Below are 14,073 nucleotides of genomic sequence, written 5' to 3' on the forward strand. Positions count from 1 at the left end.
GGGGGTGGGGGGGCGGGGAAAGCTCACTACTAATTCTTTGCTGGAAATATATAATTTTATTTACTTGAATGTTAACACTTAAAGACTGACAAACATTTGTGTTTATACACAGGCAGCAAATCTTTGAACTTGAGTACGAGCAACTCAATATAGGAGAATGTTTTTGCACTAAACTTGCTACCCATGATCTCCACAGTTCAGATTATTTGTATTAACCTATACATAACATTTATGTACTGACACATCTTGACAGTGAAAGTCTTGATATAATGCTTGTGTTTGGCAATATCCTGAACTCAAAGAAACAAGTATCAAATCATTTATTCTTGGTGTCCTCATTTTTCTTAACAAATGGTACTTTACACAATGTTTATTCTAGACATTTATTCAGTAGTTACTATTCCTCCAAGGATTTGTGTGTATATATTGATAGCTGTATTTGCAATACAAATCATAAGCAATTCATAATCAATACACACATTGCAGCATAGACTGACTATTTCTGAAGTCATGCTTACTTTTGTGAAGAAAATTCTTACTAGAATCCCCAAGATTCACAAAAATCTTGGAGATTTTGCTATTACATCACAGTGTGGGGTAAAAAAGTTATGATAACATAAAACACAATAAAAAAACCCCTATAAAGTCACTTCTGACATGATTTAGCTCGTTTATAGTGAAAAGTTTATTGCTTTGTTAACCAAATGCTACTGAATTCAGAGTTATCAGAATTTTTTTTAAGAATTTTTTTTTGTGCTTCAAATGAACCACTTAATGAGTGACAAAACTGCTAAAAAACATTTATTATAAAAATGTTTGAAAGACATATGAATTAAAATACAGATAAGGAAAACATGAAAATATTAAATTATTTAATAGTAAGTATCAAAATAAACATCAGATTCTGGACAAAACCAGTATGACTAACTTTTTACCTGACTTAGAGTTGGTGTGCTAAATTTGAAGAGTTAAAATACATTTACCCATGACTGAAGAAGACTCATTTGAGGCAATCACATTTAATGTAGAAAGACATTCAGAACTAAGACAAGGATTACTGCTATCATGAAAGTAATTATTGGTAGTTTGATTTGCAGAGGGTACTACTTAAAAGCTAATCATATGTCAAAAGCTCTGTTTGTTCCTCCTTTTCTATTCTTTGTCCTATTTGTACCCATTCTGGGATGTTCCTGTGATGTGCAGAATGTGTTGCATTAAAGGGAAGCAGAGGAGCATCATAAAAATACCATCAAGACAAATGTAATCTTAATATACAGAACCAAAAGTAAACTTCATCTTAGTTATCTTTTCCCGTATGTGTCAAGTACCTTATTATTTCCCCTCTTACCTTCAATGAATATTTCAGCTGATGTACTATCTGAGCCGATGGAATTTGTAGCCAGACAAGTATAGCGTCCAGTGTCGTCTTCAAAGGCTTCTGCTATAATTAGTGAATGAAGTCCTTCACTTCCAGAATGGATCTGAATGTCAGGGGTATCCTGGAGTTCTTTTCCTTCACAGAACCATCTGCAGCCCACACGTATTTGGAAAGACAAATAAAAGAACATGAAAGATTGGTTCAAGCTCATCTCACACAAGAAGGCATTACACCCTGCTGCAGAAATCTAAATTGCTACTGAAATGAGCGCATGGTGCTTTGAAGTGTTTAAAGGCATCCACAAAGAAATAATTTGCTGGAATAAACTTTGTTTGAAAGCTAAGGAGACATTTCTGAATGCTAAGAAAATTGTACACATCTACAACTATTCTCTGTTGTGTTTTGGTAGAAGGAATACTTTCTGTATTTTCCTCATTTATCTGTATCTCTGACAGTCCATTGTGTGTGAGAAGTGGATAACTTTTTATAAAGGGGCTGCTACACATTTTTGCAAAGCATGGTAAATCGGTGAGTCACTACAGGAACAGCCTTCTGTTCTCAAATTTGCACTATATCCTGAAAACCAGTTTTGCCAACTATTTCTAAGGTGCAGTTGTATAAACTCTGTCTGATCTTAATCACTCTTCCTTCCCTTCCTCTTACCCCATAATCCTAATCTACACTTTTGCTTGTTCTCTCTGCCCTCCTTTCCTTCTTCCTGTGCCACCTCAAAATTCAGACTTTGTTATTCTGAGGATAAAGACAAAATGAGTAATTCTTGACAACAAGCTGCAAAAGTGATCAGCCATTTTCTTCCCCCCCATACACTTTTCATTTAAAATACATAAATAAAAGTAACCATGGGAATTTGAAAGTCAATTAAAATTTAAAGATTACAGTATTTTAAAAAATTATGTTTAAAGACTTTAAATTGCCACTTTCTAAAAAAAACCAATATTTTTCCTTTAATTTGAGGCCTCCAGCATAGAAAGAACATGGAGCTGTTAGAGCAAGCAGAGAGGTGGGCTATGAAAATGATGAGTGGGCTGGAGCACCTCTCATTGAGGATAGGCTAAGAGAGCTGGGGTTGGTTGACCTTGATAAAAGAAGGCTCCAGGAAGATGTTTTGGCAGCCTTCCAGGAGATTAAAGGGGGCCTGCAAAAAAAGATGAAGAGGAACTCTACCAGGGAGTTTAGTGGTAGGATGATGGTTAATCGTTTCAAACTGAAAGAGAGTAGATTTAGGTTAGCTATAAGGAAGAAATTCTTCACTGTGAGGGTGGTGGGACAATTGAACAAGTTGCCCAGAGAAGCTGTGGATGCCCCATCCCTTGAAGTGCTCAAGTCCAGGCTGCACAGGGCTTTGAGCAACCTGATCTATTGGAAAGCATCCCTGCCTAGGGGAGGCCTTTAAACTAGATGATCTTTAAGATTCCTTCCAGCCTAAACCATTCTATAATTCTATGTTTATGAGAGAATTTTTATAGTTACATTTCAGTAATGCTTCAGAATGAGACATCAACCCCTCCCTCCATCAGTTGATTTTCCCCTGCTCTCCAAAACAAAGTAACCCCAAAGAGTTACAGAACCCCTCTACCTATTTAGGGAAACTGTGCAACACTACAGGATGATAGATACCACAAAATAACAATCAATGAGGGCTGTAAAACTTGAGATTTCATGCTTATTTCAGAATGCAGAGTTAAGTCACCTAACAGATTTACACATAAGACAATTCCCCTTAATAACACCCAGAACCATGGGCAAGCTCTCTGAATAAGACAATACCCCTTAATAAAATCCAGATCTGTGGGCAGTCCATTTGAACAATAGATCTTTTATTCCTGAAAGGAGAAAAATGTTGATAGTAGCATTAAAACCATATGCAATTTTCTTCTATAATTAAAATCTTAACAAGTCTCTGCTCTGTCTTCTGTTGTGCCCAGAGAGAGCACGCAGAAAGTATCATTTTTGGAATGAACTAACAAACTTCCATTTGTTTACTCAGTAGACCCCTTTGGCCTACTTTTAAAACTACTGGGCTTGGAGATAAATCTATTCTGTCAGCTTGACTGCCAAAATTAACATTTCTCTTCCCCCTCTTCCCCTCCTTTCCCCTCTTGTCACAAGTCCTCCCTTCTCCCCGTGTGAGGACCTCTGCTACTATTTCTGCTTATTAGACCTTCAGAGCCCTAACCTCTGTGCAGTCTTTCATATGTTACATTTTAAGTGATATGCACAAGAGAGAGGTTAATTCAATTTCTAGACAATCACAGACAAAAGTCTGTAATATGACACTCTACTTAACCATTAGTTCTATTTTTCTTTCCTTTCCAGAAACATCCTGCAAAGGAAAACCTTTCCTCTAAGCCTAATTATTTTCTCAGATATGTCCCATTTTAGTTTCATGCAAATTGTATAGCTTTCTTCTGTCTGCCAAATTCTCTGCTCAGAAAATGTTTAAGAAACTGTGATAAGCATATGAACATAAGACAAAAAACCCAAAATTCATTTTTTTTTTGTGTGAGAGGATGTTTAATAAGGAAACTGTTTTCTTAGGACCACAGGTTCTGCAACGCCCCTTGATTCATGCATAGACATAGTCTCAAATAGTGGGAGCTATTCCTCAGTACTGGTTTGGACTGAGACTCATTGCGCCATATCAGTGACCTGTCACTGAAAATGAGTCCTGACTTGCTACATCAGACTCTGTCTACCACAGAAGAAAACACGTTAAGTAAGCAGTTCAATATGAAATTACCTCAGCCGTCATTAAGATGATGTTTGATGAATAGGAAACAGGCTTGGTGTGGGACTGCACTGTGTAATGTTGACAGAACTATTCACAATAATTAAGAGTAGAGTTACTTGAAATCAAGAACAGTGGAACAGACTTAGCTATATTCTCTTTCCTTTTCTAATTGTGATTTCCCTCCCTCTCTCCTCTCATCTACATGTTGATATAAGGAGAGGACTTATTAATGTGAATTTCTTTTGGAGGTCACAGCAAAATTAAATGAATGCAAAAATAGTTGGAATATTTATTCTGCAATAACTTACTAGGTGCCAGTTCAGTTTAAGACAGTTTGTGAATGACAAACAAGGGGCAGCTAATAAAAATAAATGAAGTAACTTTTGCCCAAATACAAAATGGATTTTAGTTTTCCATCTTTTATATGATATGGGATATTATAGAGCACAAAATGCTATCCCATCAGCCTTCATGCCATTATCCTTGGAATAGTCATGGTAAGAGGATTTTCTGTTCCTAAGGACTGAAAAATATTCAAAGACAGTCCTTTGAAGCCTTCTCTCTTTCTGCAGAAGGATCACCAAAGCAAGCAACAAATCACTGTCAAAGAGATATTGAGCCAAAGAAACCAGGAAGACTCATGGCTAGACAGAAAAAGAGCCACAAAGTAAGATTTTTGCTCACTAGGGCAACCACTGCTTGTGTTCAATCTATTCCAGCCTATTGATTCCCTTGGGGATAAAAGAATTACTATATATCTACGAGAAGGCAATAAAGCTTCTGGAGAGGCAAAATACCCAAACCAAACCAAAATCAAAAGACACTGAGAACATCACAATGGAAAAAAGGCATTGCAGCTGCTTTGCAAAAAAAGAGATTTCCCTGTATAGGGAACACTGATATAAAAAGACAGCTATAAACAGACTCCTGCTTTGGCAGGGGGATTGGGCTTGATGTCCAGAGGTCCCTTCCAACCTCCACCATTCTCTGATTCTATGATCTATTTCACATATTCTGGATGACAAGTACAAAAATTATCTACTAATTTCCCTATCCCTTTATTGTAGGTTCTCAATATTGTATGAAGTGTGCAGACAGAAACAACCAGAAGAACAAATGTTTTGCATATGTGTATATATTATCAGTTTGCAGGATAAGTCAAGCTTGTATCCTAGGTGTATTCCTGCAGACCATACTAGCATTCCAGAAACTCTTAAAGAATTTTCCCCTTGAATGAGAACAGAAACTACTGTAAGATGTCACATGAAGGCTGCCAAAAAGGGTCAAATATAAGAATATTCATTTTATGTAACAGGAATTAATTTTGTTAGTATCTTGCCAAATTTCAAACAACACTGAATGACTCTGTTCTTTTGTGCTTTCTTCATTCTTTTTCTTCCATTTATCTTCCTCTCTACACTTTCAATATGCCACTCGCTGCCTCTTCTTTTCCCTAACTATGCTTAGTTTTCACCTACATTGTATTTATAGTACGCTAAAACTTTAGGTATTTAATGTAGACACTGAAACACAATCACTAGACTGGAAAGGCAATACTCCAAGGAAGCAAGCCAGAAGTATTGTGGTAGCAGAGAAACAATGATTAAGATACTAGCTTTTCATGCTTCAAAGCCTACTTTGCTGTTCCACTGGCTACATTATTGTATGATGGCAAAACTAGAAGAACAAACAAACAAAAAAGGGCAGTCAGATACCAGGTGAGCAGCAGTTTATGCACACTGACATCAAGTAGCAATTAATACAGTATGTCTTTCTGTTTCACTCTTCTCTACGTTTTCTCAGCCTTACATGCATGGAAATATATATGAACACGTGCGTCTGGGATTTTAATGACTGTGAACAAAACATAAACAGAGTTGAACAGTACACTGACTGAGTGAGCACCAGGGCCTTAAGAAAAACAGTACAAGGTTCTCTCTAATGCATAATCCTGCTGGAACTTGTGTTTTTTGAGAGTCACTGAGGAATAGAGAGGTTTTCCTTTCTGCACACTCTTAAAAGTTAATTTAAAATGGCAGCTGAAGTGAAACTTTAAGATACAGCCTTGGGGAAGAATTATAATAGGGAACTCTGACCACTACAAAAAGTGCAGAGAGATAAGTTGTAAATTAAAAAGTAATTTTATCCTTAGTTGTGTTAAGTATGTTCAGCACAGAAAGTTTAAATGAAATACTCTGGCATTCCTGCTCTGGCAGAGTCAGCATTTCTATCAGAATAGTGTGTATTACTTAATTTCTTTTTTTTCTCCATTCAATTTAAGCAGTCTAGCTGCTTCCACACTGTAAAATATCATTACTTAAAGAATTTAACTTGATTTTTTAAAGAAATCAATTTTGCCATATAAGATTTAAAGTACACAGGAGTAATCGGATTATTCAGATGCTTATGTTTGCACAGTGCTTAGTTTTTGTGCAACTCACAATGCAGTATTTTTATGCTTTACATAAAATGTCATAATTTGTTATAGGTGATTCATAAAAGAGTTCCATGTCCTGTATCAAGAAGTTTAATGCTGATTTTTTCTTTACACAAACTAGAGTTTGTCATACAAAAAAGGGGTACCTGCTGTATGACATATTTGGATATGTAATCCCTAGCTATTTGTTTATGATTCATGAACATCTCTGTCATAACAGGCTGTGCAGAAGGTGATGTTCAATACTGGCTACACAATTCATGCAGGAATAACTTGGCATTTAGAAACTTCCTTGTTGAACTGTCTTCAAAGCCTTATAGGTACATTGATGACATATGGCGAAGAAACCGGATAAGTCACTCTTACTGTTGACAGCACTTTGTTTTTGGGACAAATGATATTTCACAAATGACATGTCACATTTCAGGTAATCCTGTTTAATCATGCTGAACAAAGGCATCTGTGGAGCTGTATGTATTCAGTAAGAACAGATTTGAGATAATTTCTTTAACTGGCCAAAACCCAGTCAGTATTAAAGTAAAAATTGGTATGCTTTCCTCTCTAACCAGAATGAACAAATATATCATGTTTATACAGTAATTTCTTCTACAAAAACATTGCTTATTTGGCAGTCCTCCACAAATGAAATAACAGACTGCTGAACAACTTATTTTCCATTTCTGAACGCCAAGGTTTAAATCCTATCTCATATCCTATTTTTTTTTATCTTTGTCTTTTGCCCCAAAAGATTATCTTTTTTCTTTCCCTTTGTTCATCATCAAAACACAAAGCACCATAATTATTACTTTTGATTCTAACTACACATTTTCAGAAGACAAAAATCATTGACCAGGTGTAACCCATTGATTTTACAGTTTCAGAAACCTGACTTTTAGCTGCTTGGGCACAAGCCTATGCTATCAATGTGTCACTTTCAGAAGCAGAAATTTAACTGACAAATGTGTGGATCACAGAAACACAGAAACACAGAATGGTAGGGAAGGGAACTCTGAAAATCATCAAGTCCAACTCCCCTGCCAGAGCAAGATCACCTAAAATAGATCCATCTAATGGATGGATAATTAATTTCATTCTAAATTTCAGATCAAGAAAGAGAGAAAAATGCTGTGTGATTTAATCTAGTGCAAACTGCAAACCACCTTTGCATGTTCCTAAGCAATAACACTGGTGGTGCCTCACAGACAAGGTAGTCAGACTGAGGAAGAATAGGTTGGAATAATCAAAGGGAAAAGAACTGCTCTCCTCAAAAGCCAGGGCAGACACTGCTTGGCACAACTGAAGAGTCAAAAGGACTCTGCTCCACTAAAACTACAGTTCTGTATTTCAGTAATTAAGGCAATCACCCAAGAACTTGGGTGGCTGTGATTGATAATTTTCTCAAGCTCTCATTATGTGTTGAAATTGAAACAAATTTCCTTCAGAACAAAGCCCATACTGATGCTCAATAAAATACCTTCAACTTCAGGAGAATAAGCTGTTAAAATTCAGGGTATAAAAATCTTTTCCCTTCACCTACAATGATTTTCCTCAGATACAAGAATCCAAAATTTAGCTATAAAAGATTGCATATATCAGGGGAAAGAAAAGGAAGGATCAGACTGGAAATAGCAAGCTGAAATAACCCAAAATTTATTTATATCTATTTTTATATACATTATATATATATTTATTCTCATCATTAAATATGAGATATGGCAAAATAATTGAGTTGCTGCAAAGTCACACTTGTTCTTAGACCTCAGATTGTACCACTTAGGTTTAGAAAATGGTTGTTTGTGTCATAAATACCATAGTAAAACCAGTTGTAACCTCTCAGAATAGAATAGAATAGAATAGAATAGAATAGAATAGAATAGAATAGAATAGAATAGAATACAATAGAACACGTTGGAAGAGACCTTCAAGATCATTGCATCCAACCTATCAACCAATCCAACCCACCTAAACAACTAAACCATGGCACCAAGCACCCCATCAAGTCTCCTCCTGAACACCTCCAATGATGGTGACTCCACCACCTCCCCGGGCCACCCATTCCAATGGGCAATCACTCTCTCTGTGTAGAACTTCTTCCTAACGTCCAGTCTTTCTCTGAGTCACAGAGAAAAAAAACTGTGAATACTAATGGATCATAAACTGGCCTGCAATTGACAAAATTACTGAAAATACATGAAAAAGGAAAGTCCTCTGGCCTCTGACATATCTACAGATGCAATTTTATATAATGGGTTAGCAAAAGCAAGATAAAAGCCAAGAAGCAGGACAGCAGATACAGAAATAGAACGATCCTGCTGTCATTTTGTGATACATGTACTTTTATTTCAGGTTTTATGCTAAAATCACAAAGTGCTATAAGTAGTGAGAGAAAGAATAAGGCAAAGTACAAGTTCTAATTAAGACAAACCAAGTACATACACCTGATGTACATTCATTTCATTCCTCAACATGCCATGCAACTTCCTCATTTTGTCTGCTTAGGTTTTTTATTTCACTGGAAGATTTTTCTTCCTTTGAACTATCTCACACATTTCAATCTCCACTGCAATGTAAGCAATAGTGTGCCTCCAGTACCAATAAACCTGGAAGCAGGTTTGTCAAAGTACAAAGACAGAAGAATTTATAAATGTGAATAAGGAACTGCAGTCATAAAAAGCTTGTCAATAGCTGACTCCAGTTCTGTCCCTTAATATTATTGTATTTGCTTTCATTAATTTCTTAATGTAATACAAGTTTAAATGATTACCACACAGAGCCCTTCATTTTCCATACTTCTGGTTTTCACTCTCAGAGGATTATCTCAGAATTTTGAAACACTTTATATTGGATTCAGCACTGAAAGAAAAGAAACCCAGCACCTAAAACGTGCACTTTTTGCATTTCATGACTTACTACATAGGAGCCCCTTTAGTTTTAGGGCATGAAATGCCAGACAGTGAGCAATAACTTACTTCTTTCTGACAGGTAATTAATTTGACTGGTTTTGTACAACTTCCCTTTTGGGCCTGGAACATCTTACCCTGAAGTCAAAGTGTGGTAGACATTATCTGCATTTCAGATTGTTCCACTAATTCATTTGTCAGTAAGTCAAGCAGACCCTTTCTGCTTGTGTCTGTAGTAGTGCCAGCAGAAATTGATTTATTTGCTGTTTCATTTCATGCAAAGATTATAATCTCTTCCCTAAAAAATCAGAATAGTAGATTTCCAAAGCAGAGACACTGCTCTGTATTTTTCACTGTGACTAAAGTAATCCTTTGCCACACACAGAAATACATACAAATATGAATTCCAAAGACAATCCAGGAAACTCTGCCTATTTTAATTTCAATGGGACATCCCCAAATATTTGCTTAAACAAAGTACAGAAAGATATCTCATAAGTTTTAAAAAGTATGCAAGCACCTTTGTACAAAGAGTCTTATATACTGCTGTGAGGGCAGCATATAAGAAGAGATTTACAGTTTAGTGCTTTGGAAGAAGCACATGTAATATTAGAGATAACATTCCTGGTTTCGTATAGTCTGTTCTCAGCCTCAGAGCATGATGGAAGAGCCAACAAGAGCAACAAACTACATCTCTTTCATTTTATTCCACCATTCCCTCCCCTCATCCCTTTTTCTCATTCTGTTAGGTATACCCTCATATGCATACTGAGTAAGTACATTCACCATTATTTTCTTTGATGTGTATCACATGGAATCTATCTTACTAAGTATAAGCATTGGACTACCTGGTAATATCAGTCTAGACAGAATCTAATGGTTCAGAACAACAGTTTCCACTCATCCACACTGAATGTCAACATCCACACTGAATGTCAACATGAATGTTCCTGTGTCTGAGGTAGATAAATAAAAATATTTCTCTAAAGAAAACCTCACTGAATAGGACTTTGAGAACTGAAACAGTAATTGAACATGAGATAATTAGATATATTTTATTATCAAGAAACAAAGGTTAAGCACTTTGTCCACTGTCACCCAAGAAAGGCAAGAGCCAAATCAGAACTTGGCTTCCACTGCCTTAACTCAAAGATCTCTTTCCATGCATTCACCAGATCTCTAAAATAGGAGCAGATTCTGACCTTGCATCACCAGATGTACTGTTAGCCATAAAATTATTATTCAATCTTTAAAAAAGCTAGCAGACTGGAATGAACAGACAGATGTAAGTTATTATACAGCACTGCATGGTAATGAAGTACTGGAGTTTCATTTTTAGGTATCTGTTTGCCTGTTGAGGCAGAAGGATTTTATGTGGCTACCTTCTACTAACATGGAGGGCAGTTATGCACCCAGGTCTCCAGTGCACACAGTAAATAACTCTAACTATGTTCACTTAAATTGCAGCTATCATTCCTTGACTTAGCAGACCTAGGCTTACATCAAGATACTACTTCTGATACTTGATAGGAAAGTAACATGATCACGGAAGGGAATAAAAGAAAGAAAACTAAAAGCTGTGAAGATAGCTACAAGCAGGTTAAAAAATAATAAATAAATCAGTATTTAATAATCACATGTAAAATGTTGAACATTTTTCAGACCCAAAGAATTGTTGAGGCTTGTAGGATTAACACAGTTGCTTGTCTAGCTGAAATAGAATGCATATTGTCTATAACAGAAATGCCTCTCTGAGCTATCCATTATAACTGTATACTCCTCTGGCCAGGAATGGATTTTGAACTAGAATGCTGTTATTGCTTTCCTGCATGTGGAGAGGAGCCTTTACAGAACTGCCAGGTGAAGTGTTAAGAGTAAAGAAAAAAATGGAAAGTTATAAGGATAAAATTACATTTGCATAGCTTAAATTCTATACATGAAGTAGATTATATTTAATACGAATGTGGTGAGTTAGTGGCAAGTCCATGTCAGATGAAGCAGTAATATTTCTTAGAATCTGAGAAGTACTTTTGACCAATCACTCTACTTAGCAGAAAACCCCCAGCTCTTTCAATTGTGAAACCTTAATGACTTGCAAAGTAACAATAAGTGAAAAGAAACCTCCATCCAGGGTGTGTAGCCTAATGTATACTGAATACACAGAAGTGGCAACTGTGGAATGTCAGAAGTGGCAGACATCTTGCTGGAGTAATAAAAGGTAGAATGTTGTTAAATCACTTGTGACATATTGCAATCACTGTGCTTTTTATAGTTACAGTTTAATGATCCCTATATAAGATAGCTATCCACATGATTGTAGTTGAATAAACCTTTTTACTTGCATCTGCAGCATTAGCTAAACCAGATTAGATCAAATAAAAAACCCAAAACACCCTATATATCCAATACAAATCTGTTTCATTCTTATACAGATGCTGTTCCTGCTTTCACGTCACTTTCCCCTACTTCCTAGTTACTTCAAAGCTAGCATCAGTAAATACAACTTTGCTGACCATAAAATAAAACACTTACAGATCAGGTAAACAGCTTAGTGGCTGAGGACAAAGGAAGAAAGCTGGCAGCAGTTATGTCAGTGCCTTGCATTAAGTATGACAGTAGTCAAATTTTATTCAGTGAGGCTCATCATGTGGAGATTGGCATCATTCTGCTGAGTGTCACAGGATGTACAGAACAAGCACCTCAGCGCTGCACTTTCTATGGTTTGCAACAGTAGCAGCAGGTCTTAAATGGCTGGGATGAGTTCAAGATTAGGATGACCTGTATTCAGACAACACTGCCACAACTGAGTCTGTCTCATATATTTACAGAGAGCAAAATGTGTAATTGTAAAGTTAGAAGAGATTGGCCAAAGGTGATGGCATATGGCTTAAAGGTCTATGTAACCATTTCTGTTAGTGATCACAATTTTAATCTCCAAATCTAAGTCCTCATGCAAGTGCCCTGAGGAGTACTGGGAGTGTGTTTGTATGAGGTACTTGACAAAACAACATCCCTGAAAAAAAACAAACCACATGTTTTAAAACAAAACAAAACAAGACAAGACCAAAACAAAACAAAACACAAAACTTATACCCTGGTTCTTTGGGGTTTGTTTGCTTGGTTTTTTCCCCATTGACAATTTTCTAACATTTCTGTGCTCATAAATAAAATCAGAATTTTGTAAATGGAGGCTATTTTGCTGTTTTGGGGTCTTGACAATTTTGTGGTTTTAATGTTTTTCTTTGTAAGTGCCTGAAACAGTGAGCCAAAGCAGAAATTCTGATTCCAGAGTGAATTCTGATTAAATTCCATTTCAATTTAATTTTAAATATTTATATCTCTATCTTTTATTTTAGCTTTATTTATTTTGATTTTTTAAATTTATTTTTCACATTTGCTTAACATCCCAGAAGCCAATAGGAGTCAAATAATGAAGTTCTAGCAATAATGCAGCTAATTTGCAAAGCTACCCATTAAAAGAGCTAATTTAAGATTCAAGATTATGGACTCGCAGATAGCATCTGAGGTATCTTAGGTCAGATAATCTGTGGAAGAGTCTAGTTGAAACAGCAGATAAATGGAAGGAAAAGGTGAGAAAGGAAAGCTGCCTTTCTTTGGAGCCTAAGTTCTCCTAAGACATCAAAACTTATGCAATGATTTTCTCAGCACCGTTATACACAGCATCCCTTTACAGAAATTACATAGCATAAGCAAAATCTGACACTTACTTGGGTTATTGAAATAGATACCTGTTGGTAGGTTTAGCTGCTGCATTACAGTCCATTTCAAAACTCACAAGGACTCTCTTTAGCAGAGGACTACACTCTTCACCTCAGTCAGGCCTGAGGACTAGGCATCATCTTTGTCTAATAAATAATGATTAACTGTTGCTATCTGCTCAGCTATCAGAAAAAGCACCTTTAAAAGATCTCACTAGCTGCAAGATGCTCCAACTAGAGACTTCATTTTCAGCCTTATCAGACAAGCTTATATTCATGGTTGCCAGCCATCAACATGGTACGATCCACAAGCACACAAATACCCTTGGTATGTGCTTTCATCATGATCTGTATAGCTATGGCCAGTGCCTGCTTGCTTCAAACAATCATCACTTCCAAAGGTTCGTCCTACCTATCAACATGGCCTGCCAGTCATGCCTTAAAACATACCATGTGTATTTTTCACAACCAGTATGAAAACTGAAATACTAAACATTACCAAAAGCAGGTGTTACTGGAACATCAAGAATTCATACGCATCCATCAGGTTGAGAGTCAAAGCTCAAGACTGCTTTAAGAGCTACTCCTCCTTTCAATTACTAGAATTTATATAGGCTTGCTGTGGCCCATATAAATCCTGGAATTCCTTGAACCTTATGTTTCTAGCCCTTTTCCAGACAGAATGGGAAGAGGGGATCTATTTTCACATGAGCAGTGTAATGCAGATTGCACCAGCATTAGAGTCAGAAAAGCCATGTAAGTAGTCATTAAATTTGGGAAGAATGACAAATATCAATCTGGTTACAAATTAATATCTGTATACCCTCAGTAGGTCTATCAAAGGTGTACCAAAGATGTCTCAAAGAACAGAATATTCTGGTCTTTAT

General features: G+C 36.3%; 1 protein-coding gene across 1 annotated transcript in view; it reads right to left on the reverse strand.

Annotated features, from left to right (window-relative positions):
- PALLD (palladin, cytoskeletal associated protein) overlaps positions 1 to 14,073 on the reverse strand; it is a 180,798-nt gene that overhangs the window by 123,725 nt on the left and 43,000 nt on the right. The window contains 1 exon segment of the mRNA XM_068137130.1: positions 1,349 to 1,527. Within this exon segment, the coding sequence (XP_067993231.1) occupies positions 1,349 to 1,527 (179 nt within the window).

This window comes from Melanerpes formicivorus, unplaced genomic scaffold (genome assembly GCF_026170545.1).
Source record: "Melanerpes formicivorus ecotype bairdi unplaced genomic scaffold, bMelFor1.0.p_v2 SCAF_4, whole genome shotgun sequence".
NCBI lineage: Eukaryota > Metazoa > Chordata > Aves > Piciformes > Picidae > Melanerpes > Melanerpes formicivorus.